The sequence below is a fragment of the Bos taurus genome, chromosome 27, assembly GCF_002263795.3.
Source record: "Bos taurus isolate L1 Dominette 01449 registration number 42190680 breed Hereford chromosome 27, ARS-UCD2.0, whole genome shotgun sequence".
Taxonomy (NCBI): Eukaryota; Metazoa; Chordata; class Mammalia; order Artiodactyla; family Bovidae; genus Bos; species Bos taurus.
In genome coordinates, this window is record NC_037354.1 from 15,529,030 (window position 1) to 15,551,859 (window position 22,830).

Here is a 22,830-nt window from a genome sequence, read left to right on the forward strand (position 1 = left end):
GTCTTGGTCCCGTCCCGGAGGCGGCTGGGTGGGAAAAAGGGAAGGTTGTCAGGGGAACTGGGCTAAAAGTGAGTATCAAGAAGGGTTGCCTATTCAAACAGCAGGTGCAAAGGAGGCAGAAATTTTGAAGGAAGGGCTGTTAAACCCCCACCCACGGGGAGGTTACTTGTCAAGAGATGAGCGGGCCGAGGATTAAGGGATCACCTGAGCTGGAGAGCTGCAAACGCTTCTGACACCTGCAGCAGAATTTTCCATCAACAGACGGTATCCTGGGGGAGGCGGGGACAGGAGCGCTGGAAAGCCGTTTTCGCGTGATTGGCGGCGCCCCCTACCCGGGAGTGGGGCGCCCGCGGCGGGTGGGCGGGGCCGGGGCGGAGCCGGGCAGGGGGGCGCAGCGGGGGAGCCGGGGGCGGGGCAGGACGGTGTGGGCGGGGCGGGGCGGGGCGCTCCCCGACTGTCACTCAGCGGGTCGCGGTGGCTCCCCGCCCCCCACCCCGCCCCCTCCCGACACGCTCTCCGGGTCGCCCCCGCCCCCGCTCCGCCCCCGGGGCTCCGCCAGCGCGAGTCCCATCCCGGTCCGGCTACCTGGGGCGCGCCCGGCCGGGCAGCTGCGGGCCCGGCGCAGGCCGGCGGCGTCTGTGAGAGCCGTTCCCTCTGGCGGGGGCCGCCGACGAGGGCATGAGCGCGGACTCCTGCCTCCGGCGCGGCGGGAGCGGGGAGGGCAGGAGGCGCCGCGCGGAGGCCACCGTCCGGGGCAGCGCCGGGGGACAGCGGGGCGGGAGATGTGCCTGTCCTTAGCGGCCCAGCAAGCAGCATGCACCCCGATCCCTCCGACAGCGGCGGCGCCGGCCTCGCGGGCGCCCCGGGCGAACGACGGCCGGAGCCCCGGGGGGACGCGGCGGCCCCGGGGGCGCCCGGCGGCGGGAGTCGGTGGGTGGCGGCAGCCGCCCTCGCCGCCGTGTGCGCCTCCTGCCTGCTGGCCGGCTGGTGGCCGGCGGCGGCGGGAGGCGCGGGGCCGGGCACGGTCCTACTCAGGCTCAGCCTGTACCTGGGCTGCGCCGCGGCCGCCTTCCTGCTGGGGACCGTGTTCTCCCTGGTCTGCCGGAGCCCGCGAGCCCCGCCGCCTGACTTCGCCGCCGCCTGGAGACGGCTGGCCGCACGCCACCGGCCGGAGGTGAGTACTGGGCGCCGGCCCACGGCCTCGCCCAGCCCGCCCGCTCCGGGAGGGCCGGGGGTCGCGGCGGGCCGGTCCTCTCGGGGAAGCGGGGGCTGGGCTGGGCCGGGCCGGCCGGGCGGGGAGATAGATGCTCGCGTCCTCTCGGCCCCCGCTCGGGGCGGGCTCCGGGCTCGGCGTGGGGCGGGCCGAGATGCACGCTAGCAGGTGATGTACTTAGTTGCTCGACTCCATCCTCAGTCCCAGGCTCGGGAGCTGAATAATCCTTCCAGATCTTGGCTGTGGCCCTGCCGCTGGGGAGCGGGGCGGCCTCTGTACGCAGGCGCTGCGCCTGGGGCCGGTCGTCACGCTGGGTTCTGGTAACCGTTCCCCGTGGGAGGTAACTTTTGTGCCCTTTTACAGACCGGGAAACTTAGCGCAGAGGGGCTGACTTGGCTTAGGTCCCCCGCCCGCTACACCTCATGCCGAAAGCCCGGGTACGCTTTTTTTTTTTTTAAATCACGCTGTCCTGTCTTCCGCCGTGTGGATAAGTATCGCAGTTTCAGTGATTTAGGAAACGGATGCCCGAAATCATTGTCGTTTGCCCGAAATCACTGTCGTTTGCATCGAAAGGAACGTTATCATCAGTGGGGTGTGGCGATCTAGTGGAGAACGGTGGTTAAGGAATTCAGGGAAAGACAGTGTTTTAAATGAGCTCTCCACTTCCTTAGTGCCAAACCGCTGCTTTTTTCTCTACCTCCCAGCAGCTTCACTTTCACAACCCTTGAAAAGAAACTCGGTTCTGTCGTAGCTTGACTTACCTCTTGACTGAACTCTTCTGTCATTAACCTGAAATTGCTCACTCTGTAGTAAGAGAAGTGGCTGTGGCTCAACTTCATAAGAATATTTTGTTAGAAGCATTATTACTCCCTGGGTTTTGTGTTTGTTTATAATACGACCTGCTTCTTCTTCTTTTTTTTTAATCTCACTCTCTTCGCCAAAAGGACCCTTTCCTCAGTGTGTTAGTTCAGAAAGCAGAGCTGAAATAATGGGGAAAGAGGTGTAGGTAAAGGGGCGCCCATCCCCATTAAGTTAAGCAGTTGTTCAGTATGTTGAGGAAAAGGAACTTCAGTTTTCATAAATAGCCCCAAACTAGCTGTGTTTATTTCTCTTAAAAACCTTCACCCAGCTATTATATCTAATTTAGCAAGAGTTGGTGAGTAGGTGTATTTTTCCTCTTGCTTTTTCCCTACAATGATAAAAGACCCGAGAATTTTACTGTTGATCTGTGAATGACGTTACAATTCTTTAGAGTATTTTAAGATGTTGTAATCTATTTCAAGTGTATTTAATCGTATTTATTGAGTCTTTCACAGAAACTGGGTATTATTTTGGAAGCTGGGGTTGAATCAACAAGACAAACAAAAGCCCTGCTTTCTGGAGATTATATACTTATGGGGGAATCAGGCATTAAACAAAGAAATGTGTTGCTTTTGGATAGTGATAAATGCTTAAATGCTTATGAAACCAGAAGTAATTAAGAGTTAAGTGATTAAGAGTGCCTGGTGTGTGGGGGCAGGAAGTTTAGATGGTGGGGTCAGGGTCTAAGCCTTAGTATTGTCACTCTGTCCTGGAAGCCTCACGGGTGGTTTACCTCCCTTTTTCCTGGAAAATACATTCCCCCAAAGCTCCCAGCTCACTTGTACCTCTGAGAAAACTTAGGTTATCATCCAGAAAGATGCTTTAGTAGAGGAAGCAGAGAAAATACTACATTAGAGGTGACAGAAAAGGAAGCAGCTTATGTGATCTCTCATGTATACTACCTGAAAATTTCAGGCAGCGGAAGAGGTATAAGTGTAAGTTAAGGACAGGCGACTATTGGTCGTTCTTTTTGAATTCAGATTCCTACAGCATTAAGTAGGAAAATAAGTACATTAGGAGGTTTACTTTCTGTTACCTAGAATTAAAGTGTATGCACATATGATATTCATATGTCTGTGCCCACTCAGTTGTGTTCACCTCTGTGCAACCCCATGAACTGTAGCCCGCCAGGCTTCTCTGTCCATAGCATTTCCCAGGCAAGAATACTGGAGTGGATTGCCATGCCCTCCTGCAGGGGATCTTCCCGACCCAGGGATCAAGCCCATGTCTAAAATTATTTATATATATTTACAGTACCAGTGCAGTTTACTCAAGCCTTTCGTTGTGCTGTATTTCCAATAACTTATGCTTAAGGTTTTTAAAAAAATGCTCCTTATGAATGGAAGCATAAGCATGTGGTGTAGTGTAAAATATCTGTCAGTTCTGTGGGGGTAGGAGCTGGACCACACGGGTCATCTAACATATGTGGAGGGGGAGGCTGTTTTGTAGTGAACCAAATGGTGTCTCTTAAGATACAGTGACTACTTTACTACAGAAATTGTGATTCAGCATTAAGAAAAGAATCCTCATTTGTTCTTGTATATTTCAGGTTCTTCTAGAATCTGCTGAGCGTGTCAGACACTAGGATCTATCCTATCTGTCCATCCTTTTTTTTTTTTTTCCCTTCTTGACTTTCTTCTCTAGAGGGAAAAAAATGGATACACTATTAAAAGTAGGCAACCAGAGAAGACTAAACTAGAAGGGAGTAGGTATTTTCATGTCTAGACGTGTTCAAATGCTCCTGCATGCTTTATAAGGTAGCTGTTGGCTGTCATAATTCTTTGTGGTTGAGATCCTTGACTGATATCTTTTGTTATCCCTTGTACCTTGCAGGAGCTCCAAAAACTGTTTGCTGATGATAATGAAAAAAATTAGGTCAGTTTGTGGTCACTAGCTGAGGGCTTTCCCCCTTCAGTTAACCTAGTGTTTATTGAGCATCACGTATGTGCAAGGAATTTTATTTTACTTGGCTGGCAATTGTTACTGATTAAAGTAGTAAAATTGATGTTTCAACTCAGGTGGAAAGAACATCCAGTGGTATATTCAGGTGGCAAAAAAAAAAAAAAGCTTTGTGTAAGGTCAGGAAGGTTGATGCTTAAGTCTTGACATTTGCTCTCTGGGCCTCACTTTAGAAAAACTTGAACTTTGGTGCAGGCCAGCTGGCTGGAGCTGAGATGCTCTGGGGCTGGCCTGCTCCTGGGGCAACAGTTGTTAGCCCTGCTTTGCTGAGTAGGCTGCCGTAGTGTGGTGCTTCTTAGTCCAAGGTTGTAGTTTGGTGTTGTGCCAGACCTGTCAGCTCACATGGACCAAAGGCCTCAGATTCACTAGCTGTGGTTACCTGACTCTAGCACATGATCTAACCAAAGCAACAGCAAGAAAAACATGGGAATAATGAATCAATAGTTTAGAAACCTTACTTTCGTTACTAGACCAGTGGTACAAAGTGCATCTTGATGGAAAAAAGGAATAATTTCTTACATTTTGGTGATAAAAATAAGGAATAACTTTTTAAGATGTCAGTTACTCACATAGTTTATGGATTTTTCTCTTTTACATGGTAAATTATTAGATGTTTCTTGATTTACACTTGATTTATACCATTAAGTTAAAAATGAGCACTGGACAAATGAAGACTGGGGGCCTGATACAAGAAAGTCCACAAAGGTACTTAGTAGCATAATGGGAAACTAAAGTCCACTGCTGTGTGAAGAAAGTATGAGTGAAAGACTTTTCCAAGTTTAGACAGAAAAGCTCAAGGAGTTCATCAAAGCTCATAAGCATTTCCTCTATATCTGCTGCATATTGCTTTTCCGATCTTGGGAGATCATTTTGGCCTCGTTAGTTGCTAAATGTCAGTGCTAGGCACATAGTAGGTTCTCTACGGATGGATTTTTGTCCCTAATGAATGGATTATTGTTTGAGATGAGAGCAGACTTGAGTATCCGACTGACATTTTTAAATTTGAAATTTCAGCCACAGTTCCCTAGAGAAGGGATCATAGTCTCGTGGTGTATAGTTGCTCAGGCTTGTCTGACTCTTTGGGACCCCGTGGGCTAGCCCTCCAGGTTCCTCTGTTCATGGGATTTCCCAGGCAAGAATATCTCAAGGTAGGTGTCACTGAGAATTTCGATAGTTGCTTTGGGTTAAGTGGATGGCAGTGTTTTCAGTGTTGGGGAGGATCCAGAGATGAACAAGATGCCCTCTGTCCCTGCCTTCTCAGGCTGAGTAGATTAGATTGATAGGGAGGACTGGAGGGGAGGGCAGATGTTTATAGAGACAGTAAAAACATTCACACAGCAATCCAAGGCGCCACTTGGCTTGGGTGGGACTTCTAGAATCCCTAAATGAGTTCTTTTACTGATACAAAAGTTCTTTTGAGTAAAACAAACTCGATTTAGTTACTCAAGGGAAAAAGGAAAAGAACCAAGATGTAGGGAGACTATACACAGCCTCTTTGTGACGCTCCTTTATTATGCTAATGTGATAAACTAATCCTCAATAATTTGATAGTGGACAGTGGGGTAATACACTTACTGTCTTCAGATTATTAGGTTGTCTTTTGACTGGGGGATTTAAGTCAGGGTGGCTACTGGGAAAAATGTTTTTGAGCAAGATGGCTTTTGAAACCCCCTTAAATCTAACTGTAGTGTAAGAATTGTTTACCTTAAATTCATCTATTCATAATTTTTAAATTTAACTTTTTTTGCAGGTTATGGATTCACATGGCTTTAATAGAAAAAAGGAAAACATATAAAAGGATATGCATTGAAAAAATAAATCTCCCCTATAGGCGGCCATTATTAACAGTTGATTGTTCTTCCAGATATGTATTATGTATATACAAGCAAATACAAATACATACTCAAAAACAATATGAACAGTGATTACACATAAAAGAAAATTATTTTATGTATCTTTATTATGAAGGAACTATTTCTTAGGGTTAGTAGACATCAGAAGTTACATATGAAGAGTGATAACTTCAAAGTAGTAAGCTACAATTCATGATTAAACCTGGAACATTAAAAAAATGGTCATCGAAACCAGCAAATGTATTCTAAGAAATGATGAACATGTATTTTTGAATTTAGCAAAGCTGTCTGAAGGAGGCATATATATATTTTCACAATTTGTACAAAACCAAAAGGATTTCCCTGGTGGCTCAGCTGGGAAAGAATCTGCCTGCAATGTGGGAGACCTGGGTTCAGTCCCTGGGTTGGGAAGATCCCCTGGAGAAGGGAGTCTACTCACTCCAGTATTCTGGCTTGGAGAACTCTATGGACTGTATGGAATGGGGTCGCAAAGAGTTGGACACAACTGAGCGATTTTCACTTCACTTAAAACAAAGCCAGAAAATTGTATTTTTTCATATTGTATCCTAAATTATTACCAGATTTTGAGTATGATTCCCTGTTGTTGTTTAGTCGCTAAGTCTTGTCTCTTTGCAACCCCATGGACTGTAGCCTGCCAGGCTCCTCTGTCCAAGGGATTTCCCAGGCAAGAAAACTGGAGTGGGTTTCCAGTCCTTCTCCAGGGGATCTTCCTGACCCAGGGATTGAACCTGCGTCTTCTGCTTGGCAGGCAGATTCTTTACCACTGAGCCACCTGGGAAGCACCCCCTAGGAAATTGTTTTAGAGACAGAATACATGTACTGTTCCGGGTTTGAGTTGCTGGTGAGTGTAATCAGATGAATCCTAGGAGGCGGGATTGCAGAGGTGGCTTGGGCGGGGTTGTGGAAGCCTGCAGCTGTGAGAGAGTAGGGCTGGGTTGTGTCTGCTGTTAGGGCAGCTCCTCATACCTTTTGGACTCTGGAGTGTGGCATCAAAGCTGGGTTATGGACATGCTAAATGGAAATGTGATTAGGGGATACTGGAGGAGAAGCGCTAATCAGTTGCAGTGATACAAAGTAAGAGTTAATGAAAAAAAAAAAAAAAGAGTTAATGAAGCTGTGTGAATGGAGGCCGGAAGTTGTGTGAATGGAGGCCGGAAGCTGTGTGAAGGGAGATCACAGCCAAGAGTGACTTTCATGTTTCTTTCATGTTAATGTCATGATGGGCGAAATTTCCGGTGACTTTCCTGTGAGAGATTTCTTTCATGATAATTATTGGTAGTTATCATTACAGATGGGTTCAAGAATCTTCTCAAGAGCATCTTAACATTCTCTTTATATAATAAACTCAGCCCCAAACTTAAGGGTCCTACTGTTTCTTCACAGTGTGAAGACCAAAGTCTCCAAGCTTGAGCAGTCTACTTGGAGCCTAAATTCTGATCATTCGCAAGAGATTTATTTCTAATTCCCTTGAATCTTAAGCCAGTTTTGTTTTGGACACATGCTACGATGTCAGCTTTCGTAATTAAATGTTGCCTTCTTAAAGATACCTTAGGTTTCATTTCCCAACCTTATCATTTTGAGGGTAGGAAGTGCCCTACTTTCCTTAGAATGTTTGAGCCCTTGTGCAGTCAGAATAGTGCACACACTTGTACTAAAAAAATGACTCAGCAAGTTTGGTGTTGAGGGCTTAGGTTTTAGAAAAGGAAATGTCTGTGGAAGCCTGTTAGTATTAAAATCATGACATACATACAAACTTGCCTTTTTTTTTTTTTTAATTACAGCTTTGCTTTTGAAAGAAAAACTTGCAAACTTGGAGCTTGTATTTTTTACCAACTTCACTGTTAGGTGACTTTCTAAATGAGGGTTGCTTGTTTGCATGGAAGTGACCAAAGACAGGGGTAGATAGACAGCCCTTCCTGGGGACTCTGCTGGGCACCCTGGGGGCTGGGTTCAGTTAATCATTCTTACACCCTCCTTTAGTCCTGGTGTGTGTGCTTATTTAGTTTCTCCAAACACAGTGGAGCTTTCCAGAAAGCCCAGTGGGTTTTGGGTTGCATTTTGGTGGGCTCCTCAGCTGGAATAATGCTTTGTGAGAATGCATTTAGGAGGTGACGTGTGTGGGCTCTGTCCCCAGGGCTGGCCCGTGCTTATTAGTGATGCTAGGCACTGGCCAGTCCCAGTCCATTTGTCAGCCAGCCCAGGGCTTCCATGTATGAACACCCGTGAGCTGGACGTAGAGAAAAATAAATATGGTAACTCCAAGTAAAATGGCTCCAAGGCCAAGGGGGAAGCCAGAAAGAACTGTGCACTTTTAGAATAAGACATTGGAACTTGTTTAGGTCACTAGGATCTATTTAATAGTAAGCTTTCTGTTTTAGTGTAGACTACACCTCTTGGAAAGTTGGATGCATTTTTAACAGGTACTCATTTCTAAAATAACCTGCCTTGCTGTAGTTCTCACCCACCCTGTAGGTATGGGTGAGTTTGCTCCTGTCTGCTCACGCCGAGCTTCATCCTGCAGTCCTCCTCTTATTTCTGCCAGCCCACAGGCAGGATTTTGCACACATGAGTGTGTTCACTTATGTTCTTCTGTACCTGGTGACTGCAGAACATTTGAGAGAAGCTCCTCTGTGTCACCCGAGCCAGTCTGTGAAAAAGCGTGTTTCTTCTTTGGCTCCTGCTCTCTCAGTTCCCTCAAACTGGAGATCCAGGAGGGCTTGGTCCTTCTTTTTTTTTCCTCCTGAGCTGAAGCCATGTTATGTGCTTTAAGGAAGTTGACAGTATAGCCTTGTTTCTCTCACTGAGTATAATTAAACTTAGTTTTTACCTTGTAATGGAAGCTGAGAGGAGCTTACATCTGTTTGCATCTCCTGTGAAGATACTCCATCACCTCTGTCTACCTCCTCTCTATCCCTGCAAAAGAGATGACTGAGCGGCTGGGCGTATCCCGGGCTCAGAGCAGCCCCTGGGGTCAAGAGCTTTCTCGAGTCTCCAACCTTGAGCCACTACTCTGAAGGCCTCTCCTCATATGCACATATAGTTGTGCAGATTGTGCCAGCTTGTTTGACGTGAAATTAACATCCTAAACATTCCAGAAATTGCAGTGGGTTTTTCCTGAGGCGCAGCTGTTAATCTCGTATTGTTCCTTCTGATTTGTTTTTTTCCCCCACCTCACTGAACCTTTCTGAGATTTCAACCCCTAGATAAGCACAGGAAGTTGCTTTGTTTCCTACATTTGAATTTTGATCATTCTTGAGGTCCCATTTGTGGAAGTATCTGGCTCTCAGGCAGTCTTACCCTGGGCGCCCCCCCAAAGATAACCATCTGCTCAGACTCAGACTCACTCATTCAACTGCTTACCCTGATCTTTTCACTTGGTGCTCTCAGTGGGGCCCGAAACCATCAAGTCCAAGTTTCCATGTGTCCTGTGATTGGGTCCCCGATCCTCTCCCACTGCTCCTGTGTCAGTGTTTGGCACCTTCTGCAAGTCCTCCATCCGGAAGCCCGAGGCCTTCCTGACGTCTCCTCCTTCCTTCCCACATGCAGTCCCATCCTCCAGACCTGTCTCCTTACCTCTGGAGTATCTTACGTCCGCCTACTTCTTCCCATCTCTCCTGCTTGGTCCCAGCTATCATCATGTGCTTCCCCGGTGACCGCAGTAGCCCCTCAGTTCATCTCTGTCTGCCTCCCTGTCCCTCCTCCAATTCATTCTCTTAAAGATGCAAGCCCAGTCCCATCCCTCTTCCACACCATGTTTAATTAAAAGCCCTCAGCAGCTTCCTGGTCCTCATAGCTCTCCAGCCTGGTCTCCTGTCATAATTACCTTTACTCCTCATGCTCCATCCTCAGGCATCAGAGTGCTAAGCTCGCTCTGTTGACGTCAACTCTGAGTATTGCTTGCTCTGTCTCTAGCCCCCAATGCCTGCTTGCCTAATTAACTTCTCCTCGGGCTTCAGCCGTCACTTCTTCAGAGCAGCTCTCTCTGTCTTCCAACTGCATATATTCTCATGACACCACGCACCTTTCCTTCACTGTATTCGGCTCAGTTATAGATACTTGCATGGTTCCTTGTGTCCTTCTCACTAACCCCTGAACTCCATGAAGGCAGAAACTCCTCTCTGTCTCTTTAATATCTAGCATAATTAAGCAGGTGGGTAGTAAACATTTCTTGAGTAAATGAATAGCTGGGAATCAGCAGAGCACAGGCATTCAGAGAATGGTCCTGAAGTCAGCCAGACGTTTGAATTTCAATCTGACTCTGCCTTGATAATGATGGGACAATGGGCAGCTTACTTAAGATTTCTAAGCCTCAGTCTGCCAATCTGAAACATGGAAGTAGTAAATACCTTCAGAGGTTGTTTGGAACAATGTGGTGGTGTTTGAAGATACAAATACTGGTATTTGTCAAAGTGCTTTGAATTAGAAGGTGTTAAATGGTGGATTTTACACTTTTACCTTTTTTATTTATTTATTTTTTGGCCGCATCATGCAGCTTGTGAGATCTTAGTTCCTCAACTCAAGATTGAACCCAGGACTTGGCAGCAAAAGTGCTCAGCCCTAACCACTGGACTGCCAGGGAATTACCCACTTTTACCTTTTTTAATAAAAACCCTTTAAAATAAGATTGAAGATACAGCTTCAAAAAAATTATACAAAATAAATGTATAGTTGGGTGAGTGATTATAAAGACAATACTCTTGTAACTTCCCGAAGCTCCCCTATATGTCCACCCCAATTGCAGCCCCTTCCCTTCCACCTATGTAATGCCATCTTGACTCCATAATAATCACTTCCTTGTGTGTTGTTATAGTTTTATCAGTCGAATGGGCGTCCGTGGATGTTATAGTTTAGTCTTGCCCATTTGAAAAAAATTGTCTTCCCTGTATCCTTTCTTTTCCCTGTGGGTTATCTGTTGAAGAACCTGGAGCATTTGTCTTGTAGCATCCTGTAATCTGGATTTTGCTGTTTGCATATGAATGCTTCCCACGTGGCTCAGTCGTAAAGAATCTACCTGTCAAGCAGGAGACACAGCTTTGATCCCTGGGTTGAGAAGATCCCTTGGAGAAGGGAATGTCTACCCACTCCAGTATTCTTGCCTGGAGAATTCCATGGATAGAGGAGCCTGGTGGGCTACAGTCCACGGAGTCGCAGAAGAGTTGGACGTGACTTACAAACTAAAACAACAATATATGAATGATACAGTAGAAGGCAGTGGCACCCCACTCCAGGACTCTTGCCTGGAAAATCCCATGGACGGAGGAGCCTGGAAGGCTGCAGTCCATGGGGTCGCTGAGGGTCGGACAGGACTGAGCGACTTCCTTTCACGCTTTGGAGAAGGAAATGGCAACCCACTCCAGTGTTCTTACCTGGAGAATCCCAGGGACGGGGGAGCCTGGTGGGCTGCCGTCTATGGGGTCGCACAGAGTCGGACACGACTGAAGCGACTTAGCAGCAGCAGCAGCAGCAGCATGAATGATACAGCTCAGTGTGTTGTTTCTTCCTTTGTATGTCCTGCCTGTTGTCCAGATCAGACTTGTGTTTGACCCCTTTGGCAGGACTGTAGGTGGTGTGTGAACTTTCATCAGGAGGCGCATATCTGATTATTTTTTGTTTGTTTGTTTTATTAGTAGCTGTTGATGCTCAGTTACTTGGATCTGTTAATTTGTTGGAGGTGACAATAGGGGTGTTTTAATTCTGTCATTTCTTATTTATTGGTTTGAATTTTTTTGGAAAGAGACATTTTCCAATCATCTGCTCTTTGGTTGCACAGTGGTACAGTTCATATAAAAAAGCAGGATAAATACTAGATTCTTTCCCATTATCAGTTTTCCAAGATAATGAGTTGGTTCCCCCTCTTCCTCTGAAGGTGACCAGTTAGGTATGTGTTTGCAAAAATATTGTGAACTCATGAATTCGAATATATTTTATGGGTTCCAATTAGTTGTAATTATTGTTATAGAATTTCTTATTTGAAGGCAGTCTCATCTCTGGCCAGTGGAAGTCTTTTCAAGTAGACTCCTTAGTCCTTTTATTATGACCCCACTAAGTCTGAGAGTTTTCTTGCTATCTGGTATATCAAAATAGATCAGGTTCATTTTGAGTATTTTCTGCTCACACCTGGAACTAGCCATTTCTCCACAAAGAGCCCTGATATCTTTTAAGGGGAAATAGTATTTCAAGAACTCACTCTGTCTCACTTTTGAGCAGCACAGCCAGACTCAGACGTAGCTATTGGGACTTCAGCTGATCATCTGTTTGTGGGGGGACCAGCTGTCCCTGTTTTCTCAGGGCTGTCATGGTTCTCACACCGAAAACTATGCCCCCGGGGGTGTGGGAGACTCATTCCAGGTGTTAGGGAGGCTCATTGCTGTTGGTTTGGTCATTGTGTCTTGGCCTTCTCTATGGAGAGGTTGGAAAAAATATGTTAAGAGATCTGTCTTTTGCAAAGAATAACCACTCAGTAGTTAGATTTATGTACTCTGTCTCCTTCAACGCAGGTAACACTTACTTTGAATAGTGCTTTGCCATTTGCTTATTATAGCCTATAAATTGACATTGATATTGGGTTCTGGAAAATGGTTTCTATGGCTGACATTTGATTCATTTTACTGTAACCGATGGCTCTGAGTATAGTGGACAAACACATGTACCACGGGAGTCATAATGTGAATGCCATAAAGTGAATACCTTAGTAATTGCTATAGCTAAACTTAATGTTTATTGCATTTACTGTATGTATGTATGTATATGCATTACCCAGTTAAATGTTTGTCTTCCATGTGAGGTAGGAACAGTTAATCTCATTTTACAAATGGGAAAACTGAGGTTTGCCATTCTGCTGTTTAGTCGTTCAGTCATATCGCTTTTTTCGACCCCGTGGACTGTAGCCAGGTTCCTCTGTCCATTAGATTTCTGAGGCAAGAATACTGGAGTGGGTTGCCATTTCTTTCTCCAGGGGATCTTCCTGACTCAGGGAGCAAACCCAGATCTCCTGCTTGGCAGGTGGATTCTTTACCACTGAGCCCCATGGGAAGGCCAAACTGAAGTTTAGAGAGGGTAAAGCATGTGCCCAGAGCAAGTGGAAGAATAAATTAAACCCAAGTCTTTCTTATTTTGGAGCCTCTACAGTTATTTTAATTATTTAATTATTAAAGAAAGATTTAATTATTAAAGATTAGTCTGGCCTGATTCAGGTTTTAGAAAACTTGAGCATCTTTGGGATGGTTCTAGGATCTGTTTAGGAATTAGTGTCACTTTAGAGGTCTCAGAATGACATCACAACTGCCCCTTCTGTGCTCATGACAGTCACTGCTGAGCAGGTAAGGCTGCTTCTCTCCCCCGCCCCCCGAGTCCGGATGAAGCGTCAGAATCCTTTTCAACGTAACATTCCAGGAGGCTACTAAGATTTTATTAGTTGGCATATAACGTGAGATCCATCTGCCATTCTGTGTGAGAACCTTGTGGAACGACAGTGAAGCCTCCGGGTTCCCACTCTGCCCTGTCTATACGGTACCAAACAGTCATACGTTCTTTTCTTCTGTTCTGGGAAAAATCAGAGTTCTCTAAACTGTGACCCGTAGACACTTAATTTAGGAGATGCTTTTAGTTATTATACACTGCAAAAACAGAAGAGGCAAGGAGAGGCTTGTCGAGGGGGGCGGGTCACATCAATTTGAAGACGTAAGTTCTTGAAGCTTTCTACTGTGTACTGCTATACTAACGTTCTGAGAAATCCAAGTGAAGGAACCCATTTAACTTTTCTTAACCTGGTGTTTTCTAAACGTGTTTTCTAAACATGACTTATACCTGTAAATGCCACCCCCCCCTTTTTTTTAAACAATGAGATTTATTATCTTAAGATATGATACATTGGTTTACTCAACCAAGGTCTCGGTCATCTCATCTATAAACATGGAGCTAAGGAGAACACCTACATCTTGGAGGTGGATTTAGGTGAGGTTGTGAAGCTTGAGTTCACCTGCACGGGCTGCTCAGTTTCTTATATTTATTTCCTGATTCTGAATAAGCATCCATCTCTGTCTCTAACTTTGTGCTCATAATTGTGTATTTTTTTTTTTCTAAGAAAGCCTTCAATACTGTGTAAATTCCAATCTCTGTAAAACCTGGATCCACCTCTCTCAATATCCCTAGAGTTATTTTGGTTATTAAATAATTTCTTGAAGCTCTTAAAAAATTTTAAAAAAGGATACATAACCCAGAGGTAGGAGAGTTGCGGAGGAGGTCAGGCTGCGTGTGGACACACCCCCTCAGGACCACCCCTCTCTGTCTGTCTTAGCTCTGCCCTCCCCATGGGTGGGCCTGCCTCTCCCTGGCTAGTGGTCCGGAAAGAGGCGGGGAAAGTGACCCCAAGTTTGACACTGAAGACCATGTGGGTGGCATCTGGGAGGGCAGGGTGGACACGGGGCAGACATGGCATTGATCCTCTTGGGTGAGGGGTGAGGGGCAGTTGAGGAAGCAGAGATGGGGTGCACGGCGCCCCCTAGCAACTTGGCTGAGAAGGAGAGAAGGCGGCCTTCACAGGTGTGTATGCGCTGGGTGTGCTTTGGGCAGTTTTGTAGTTGAGAGATTTAACCGCAGTTTTGGGTTAAAGAGAAATCTTGAAAAGTAGAGAGGAAGAGCCTGCAGATCCCAGAGACAGGATGCTAACAGGCTAGGGCAGTGTCTGGGTGGACAGGGTCAGGGCACAGGGTTCAGGCTCGAGACTAACGGGAAGGAGGTAGAAACAGGAGCAGGGAGAGAGGCTCGTAGGCCGCGAGGCTGGCAGGGAATTGAGATGTTTCAAACTGGGTCACCTCGACTTTCTTGGTAAGTGGGAGGCAGATTGATTGCTGATAGTGAGGAGGAGGATGTGTCGAGGGTAATTTTATTGAGATTCCGTGAGTCTTTTGTGACTCTGTCCCAATTGACGTAAAACGATGGCTCTACTCTAGTACCCTTGCCTGGAAAATCCCATGGATGGAGGAGTGTGGTAGACTACAGTCCATGGGGTCACAAAGAGTTGGACATGACTGAGCAACTCCACTTTCTCTCACTTTCGCTCTTGTATTAAAATAAATCTTCCAAGAAATAAAACTTCCTAGCTTTTTCTCAGAGGTCATAATCTTTTGTCATCACTACCATTTAGCAGTGTTTCGCCAAATGTGGTCTAAAGATGCATAAATAATTTAGGAATTCTTGCTAAAAATGCTGTGTTTCAAAGGCATGCCTTATAGTTGCTGAATTAGGATCTCGAAATCTGCATTAGAACAAAATCCCCAAGTGAGTCTTGAAAATGAGTTAATGTGTTTCCAAGCAGGGGCTGGGGGCTTCCTGAGGTCAGCAGAGACCGAGAAGACTGGGAACTGTATCCGGCGGCCCTGTCCTGTGGATCCACACTCACCACCTGTCCTCTCTGCTCAGAGGTGGAGTGGCTGCTGCACTGAAGCTTATCTTTAACACCACGTTTCTCATAAGGAGAAGGTTTTATTCTTTGAATTTCTATACATTTATTTTATATAGAAATGGAAGAATTTCTATGATCTAGATCTAGGCTGGGGTAGATAATTTTTACCCTCCAGTTATAAGGGATGTGAAAGTCCGTCTCTTTGAGTAGATTCCATTGAATTGTATTTTCTTTTTTTGCATCTAGTATTTTTATGGCAGTAATCCATCTCACGCGTATCAGTATCTAGTACATGTATGTTATCAAAGCCATTGCCTGGAGCTCAGCTTTTTGCTTCAAGGGAGCTATGAAAATATTAGAAATCTCGCTGAATCAAATCACCAATGTGATGTGTTTCCAGCTAGATCCTGAATATTTTATCACCAGTTTTCATTTAAAAGCTAGTCAACAAATTTAATAAGAGTGGTATTATGGGTTTTGGGACAGTAATGAAGAAAAAAAAAAGTGATTGCTTTCATTAAAGCATCTCTGTGAAAAAAAGCAGTTCTGTGTGACTCATCCAGTTGTTGAGTTACATGATAGCTTTGAAGCGGGGGCAACCATGCTGGCATCGTCTCCATTTCAATTCAGTGGTTTCAGTAAGAACTCTTATGAAAATAATTTTTATAATTCACTGTGTCTGAACTTCAGAATTCTTATGAAATGATCTCTTGGATTGATTGCATATTTGAGTAGATTTTCTTCCGTGACCTGGGCTGGAGAGCGAAATGTAGAAGAGAGCCTAGAATAGGAAGAACGCTAGAATTCCTAAGCAGAGCCTCCCACAGTGTTTGAGCTCATCAGTTATTCGATTATGAGCTTCTGTTCCATCAGGGATAGATTAAGCCCTTTGAGCACAGAGAATGTGTTTACCTTTGTCTCTGGAACCCAACTAAGCGGCAGACGCAGAGTCCTCATTGCGTGTTAGATGATTGAATGAGTTGATGGAAATGTGAAAACCTCTGATTTCCCTCATGAGCTCACAATTACAGTGTGAGCCAGTGATAAAATGGCTGCAGAATTTTTCTTACGCAAATCTTTGTAGGAATGCAAAAGCTGCTGTCAGTCATCAGTGATCTTTCCTAAGCCAGTTTGCTTTTTCCTCATTCTTCTCCCCCAGCCTAGTCTCTTGTTCTCTACTTGCCAGTTCAGACATACTGCTGTCTGCCTGCGTACTGTCAACTGCATGTTATAATTTCAGTTTCTAAATCTGTGTCTGGTTTGAAATACACTTACATTTCTCTTGTAATCAAGTGGAGTGTGTTTTCTCAGGAGCTTCAGATCTGAGTCCTTGACATTAGAAATGAAGCACATTTTTTTTCTTCCCATGAACCTAATTTGTCCAACTGAATGGAAAAACAACCCTTAGTATGTTAACCTGTCTCAAAAAATACCTCTGTTGATTAGTTAATAGAGATTTTGCCTTTGCGTTAATAATCATTTTTTTAGTAGATGAATAACCAAGAAACATTATTAAAGGAATTTGCTTGTGATAGTCAAGTCTGAAAGTATGCTATGTCATAACACTAATCACATGTAATATAACAATAATCATTCTTTGATTAACATTGCAAAAAATTTGGACTATGACTTTTGGCATTGTAAAAATGATCTGTATTTGAATACTGCTTTGTAAATGCAACCCACTCCAGTATCCTTGCCTAGAGAATTCCATGGACAGAGGAGCCTAGTGGGCTACAGTCCGTGGGTCTCAAAGAGTCTGACAACGATTGAGCGACTAAGAGTCTTACACTTTAAAAAACCCTTTCACGCACATTGTCTTCTGGGATGCATAACAATCCTTTAGTATAAATAGGACAGACATTATTTAAACTGAATCTCAGAGAAATGGACATATTCATCATAACACAGCGAGAAAATGGCAAAGAATCGACTGTAGCCAACTTTTTTCTGGGTCTTAATTAAGCCTTGCTGCTGTCATGTGATGTCATATGCTTTTGCCCTAGTAGTAATAATGGGATTGTGCCCTAGCCTGAAGCACACTTGAGTTTCATACTTGTTCAGAGAAAAGATCTAATTGATTTCATACCCAGTCATAGGATCTGGTCTCAGGAGCTAACCTAACTGATTATCTTTCTTTATAAAAATAGAAACAGAACCTTGATTCCTACATTTGTGTGCAGGCAGGGTTGGCCTTTAGCCTGAACACAACAATACTTCCAATAACTGGTGTGTACTAAGCTATGGAAGCTGCTCACCATGTAATCTACCATTCATCTCTTGCCAAAGTTCATTTCAGGTGAAATCATGGTGGGGATTTATGCTTCTGGAGGACAGGGTGGTTTCCTTTACTGCTCCCCAAGGATAGAGAAGGCCTGACCTGCACCTGCCTCTTGTGGCCATTCCTCGTTTTCCCATCTGGAAACACCCCGCAGTGTTGGACTTTCAAGGCATGTAGGTTACTTACTGTCGGTTCAACAGGTTGACAGGGACTGTTCCTGTTCACCTTTGCGTAATTTGTGCTTCACAGCATCCGATACACACCATGCCCTGTTGTTCGATCAGTTTCTCCTTGGCTGGTAGAGGACTCTCCTTAAAGATAAGAACAGCATTCTTGAGGCACACAGTTGTTTGAAGTCAGAGTTCAAATCTACTGTGTGGTTCATAGACATTTCCAGTATTGTTTAGAACAGTTTTGGTAATGCTACACTTAGGTCGATAGCATGGAAATGAATAGGTTTTTCATGGAAAATTGGAAAAACGTGTTGAGGACCAAGTAAATAATACAGTAATAAGAGAATGGTTAAAATACAGTGTAAGTCATTCAAAACAAAACATTCCAAATCTTTATTACATAAAAGATGCTCATAATAAAATACTGAGTGTGAAAAACCAGGTGCAGAAATCTGTGAATGTGGTGGTTGTAATTTGTTCCAAAGTATATGTAAATAAAGTACCAAGAGTAATTTATAATTAATAATACATTGCCCGGCACAGTTTCAAACACTTCATGTGTATTAATTCAATGCTCTTATCAGTCCTAAGAGGTAGGTACCATTGTTATCTTTCTTTTACGGATGAGGCCCTTGAGGCCCTTACGAAAGTAAGTTGTCCACAGTTACATGGTAAGAAATGGCCTCACCAACTAGGAGGAAAAAGACCAAAATATCAGTAGGGATTATCTGTGGATAATGGTGTGAATAGACTGCTTTAATTCTTTACATTTATAGAATGTGTCCCTCTCTAGATATATTAGAACTAGCAATTTTAAAAGAAATTGAAGCATATGAGAACATTTGTAGGTTTGAATTTCGGAGAGTAGCTTTTCTTTCTTCTATCTAAAACAGAAATTATACTCGATTAAGAGGGGGGAAAACACAAAAAACTAGTACTTTCTATCAGTACGATCTCCCTAAATGATAACCTTTCAGTATGTATTGGATACAGTTTGATCTATCGATAAGGTGAACCAGACCTTCTTTATTTCACAGTTAAACATTATAAAGCACAATCCAAGAAACTGGTTCTGATCAAACCAGGTTTTGTTTGAACACTTGAATACTTCACCAGTAACAGAGAATATAAAGGCCCATACACGATAGAACGTCTCCAGGAAACGGACACTTTCCTCTCTGGAAAGTACATCCTCAAAGGCAAAAATACTTCAGGAACAGTATGTTCTATTAAGTTGTGTGTTAACTTTGGTGATTTAACTTTCAATCCTTCTCTCTTGCTTTCATTTCCACAATTCTTTTCCCTTCAGAAAACCATCCAATCAGCTGTTAAAACCAACCAACCGATTAGCCTCAGTGTGTTGAAAGTTGATCCTGTTTTGAGTTTTATTAGTGATGATAGTTGTAGTCACTAGGTGCCAGGCACTCTGAAAAATGCTTTCTTCAAGCCAGCAGTTACAGACTGGACGCCATTGCTGGAGGGGCTGTTGTCACTCACGTCACGCTCTTTCATCAGGGTCTCAGTCAAGTCCGGTGGCCTTTCCATACCTCAGTCCCTTCCTGTCTTCCTGAGAAGGAATCTGTGTGGGTCGTTTTGTTTCTTTGCTTTTGATTACATGATTTTTTGAGGATGAGGTAGAATACGGTTGGTTTGAAAGGAGCCATGGTTTTGAGAATAACATAGCTTAAGAATGAGAATATTAGTCACAAGATCCCAGTAGATTGTCTGATGCTGCGAATACTTGGGAAGACTGGGCCATGTGACAGCAATGTGTGGTTAATGATGGTTGGGGTTTTGTGTTTGTTTTCCTAAGATAAATCACCATTTCAGTAGCTTTACAGGAAATTATGCCCATCACGCCATTAACTCTGTACAGTTTTTTTTTTTTAAATAAACCAAAATACATAAAAAATTTTTTTTATTATAGAAGCATATAGTGAAGGAGAAAGATACTTGTTTATTTGAGTCGTCCAGGTAATAGGCATGAAAGGAATTACCAGCCCTGTCTCTGCTCCCACAGGAAGCAACACAGTAAGCAGTGTCGTCCGCATAAACAATGGAAAATGAGGTGTGTGTCTCAGCTGGGTTCCAGGTCACCCCTGGCTGTCTCGTTGCTAATAGTGTCAGGGTACCCAACTGTCTGCGTGGAATCTCTCTCCAGATCTTGTTCCCTCAGGAGAGGGTGTCTTAATTCTGACACGAAGACAGTTGGAGCATATTATGGCTGTAGACTAAAAGCTGACATCCAGAAGTAAACAGAAAGCTGATACGTAGGTACTCAGGACAGCACTTGCTGATACGACTTCTGCTGTCTGATGCTGAGTCTCGTATATCGGAGCAAAGCCTTCAGGTTTTGCCCTGTCTTTGGAGAACGTTTTCAGAATGAGCAATTATTTGTTGAGGCTTCTCACTTTCTCTCTCCAGAGAACTCACTGAGTGATTAAAATGACCTCAACAAGTAGGGTCCAAGCTAGGTTTAAATCTTAAAATGAAGATAAGTTTCATTTATCTTAATGAAATGGAGAATAAGGTGTATCTTTTTTACATAGCAGGGATTCTGGTTCACCAGATGTTCCTCTATCTTAGTATTGGCACATGCTCAGTTGTGTCCAACTCTTTGTGATCCCATGGACTGTAACCCGCCAGGCTCCTCCGTCCATGGGATTCTCCAGGCAAGGATACTGCAGTGAGTTGCCATGCCCTCCTCCAGAGGATCTTCCCAACCCAGGAATCGAACCCAGGTCTCCCGCATTGCAGGCGGATTCTTTACCATCTGAGCCACCAGGGAAGCCCCGTATTGGGATACTGATGTCAGACTCCAGGCTAGGGCTGACCGCTCAGATGACACTCGAAGTCCGCAGTTCTGGATGGAATGGTGAAGCCTCCTGTCACTTACGCTTTGTGGCAGAGGGCTGAGGACAGCGCGCACGTGCTTCACACTCCCCAGCACCAGCATTACTGGGAAAGCGGTTGTGTGACGCAGGCTTTCCCTGAGGAGGGGCAGGGACTGCGAGGTGCAGAGCCGGGGGCGAGCATTCGCTGGAACACAACTCTTGGGGAAGTCTCTGTGGTGAGCAGTTCCTATTTTCACACCTATAAATGGAAGGAGAGAGAAGGCAGGTTTCGCCTCACAGCCCTCTGGGCCACAGCTGTGCTCACGTGCCTGAGTCTTAGCTGCCGGCCTTCTCCCCGCTTCCTCTCCTCTCTCTCCACCCTGGGATGATGACTGATTGTGAATCCCATCCCTCTGTGACCTGAAAGAAAAGGCGTGTGCAGTGACTAATCTACTCTAGTGTTGTAGTTTAGTCATGAAGAGGTTCTGGTTCCAGAAATATTAAATCCTTAAAAAAAAGGACTTTCCATGTGTGGTTACCCAGTTACTTTGGGCCCATGATGTTTTCTTTGATCTTCCTGTTCTCCTTACTTCCAGGCTCTCAATCAGGCTGTGGGGTGACAGGGCTGAAGAACTCTCTATTATCTCCTAATAAGGGTCCTGGGGGACAGAGTGCAGGGAAATCCAGAACCAGACTGGAAAACTGATAATGCTTTTAGAGAAAGAAGCAACATAGAAAATGTTATTCTCATAAACTTTTTAAGTTAAAGCGCATAAAAGCCTAATTCAAATACAGTGAGTAGGGATAAACATGTTTATTGTAGGTATTATGTCTAAGTGGGAAGCAGAGACAGAAAAGAAATGTGCAGATAGATGGTAAGAATTGGGAAAGCTGTAACTAGGGAGAGAAAGGAAAGGTAAAAAATAAGCACAAAATTGTTCTGAAGGAAGCTGTAAAGATAGACACTTAAGTACAAAATATGCTCAGGCATGTGTTGTCATATTCACACCTGCTTCTCTCCCAGCCCTTAAACACAGTTTCCATTTTAAGAACCCGAATTCAGGAACTTCTCAATTAAGCGTCATTTGGCTGTGATTTCATCATCTGGTTAGTATTGTGCATGAAACTGCTGTACCTATATTTGGAAAACTATACCAGAGTGTTCGCCAAAGGCTTGAGAAGCTGTGGTTAAAGTTATTTATCAGTATAGTGCTCTATTGGTATTAAGTTGTTTAAATACCTGCCTGATGTTCTAAAAAGCACTAGAATTTAAAAATTCTTCTCATTTCTTCCGTCTTTTCCTTTCATGAACTAAAATTTTAAAAATTACAGTAAAATGTCCTGACCATTTAATTTTATAACAAGTTACTCAGAAACTAGAAAGTAGTTTTTGATAGATGAGAGTGTATTTCTTTTAGGATAAAATGGCTTTTGTCTATACGATTATGATTAAGGGTTTTGTCTTTTTTTTAATGATTCCTTGAGAAAGTGTTGAATATTATGTCTTAATTTGTAGTGTTGTATATATGTGTTAGTCACTCAGTCATGTCCGACTCTTTGTAATCCCATGGACCGTAGCCTGCCAGGCTTCTCTGTCCTTGGGATTTCCCAGGCAAGAATACTGGAGTGGGTTACCATTCCCTCTTTCAGGGGATCTTCCCGACCCAGGGGTTGAGCCCGGGTCACCTGCACTGCAGGTAGATGCTTTATCATCTGAGCCACCAGGGAAGCCCAGTTTGTAGCCTAAAGGGATTCTTTTCTGAGTGTAACACATACATCTTAAGGCTTTTAAAAGTATTTCAACTAAGGAATCTTAACACTAAGAGTTTTTTTTAGTAACAGTGATCACAAAAGTGGATGATAGTCTTGGCGTTTGACCCACAGATAGTGTGAAACTAAGCTAAGCATTGGAAATTCTGCTCTCAGGGTTCGGTGGGCCAGGGCCAGGGGTTGGTTGCAGCTGTGTTGGGGTGGCTGCCTGAGAACGGAGGGCTTTCCTCACCCTCACTTATTGAATGAAGCTGATAGGGCCCTTAGCCATTTAGACCTCCTGAGTGACAGTGGCTCTGTAGTCAAGCACTTGTAATATTTCCCATGCACAAAAAAGTTCTCTACGTTCCAGTAATAACTAGCTTCTTTTTATGCTCTGAAACCAGTGGTGGTGGTGATGTAGTCACAAGGTCTTGTAAGACTCTTGCAACCCCATGGACCGTAGCCTGCCAGGCTCCTCTG

General features: G+C 44.3%; 1 protein-coding gene across 4 annotated transcripts in view; it reads left to right on the plus strand.

The window, feature by feature from the left end:
- The first annotated feature begins 583 nt into the window (after positions 1 to 583).
- SNX25 (sorting nexin 25) overlaps positions 584 to 22,830 on the plus strand; it is a 91,991-nt gene continuing 69,744 nt past the window's right edge. For 3 of the 4 annotated variants that reach the window (XR_009493073.1, XM_024986289.2, XM_024986291.2), the window contains exon 1: positions 584 to 1,174. Coding sequence is in view for 2 of the 4 variants with exons in the window: in XM_024986289.2 (XP_024842057.2) it covers positions 815 to 1,174 (360 nt within the window). In the remaining 2 variants the exon portion in view is untranslated. Of the gene's footprint in view, positions 1,175 to 14,365; positions 15,388 to 22,830 lie in introns of those variants that run through there. The other variant, XM_059882243.1, reaches the window with a different exon arrangement.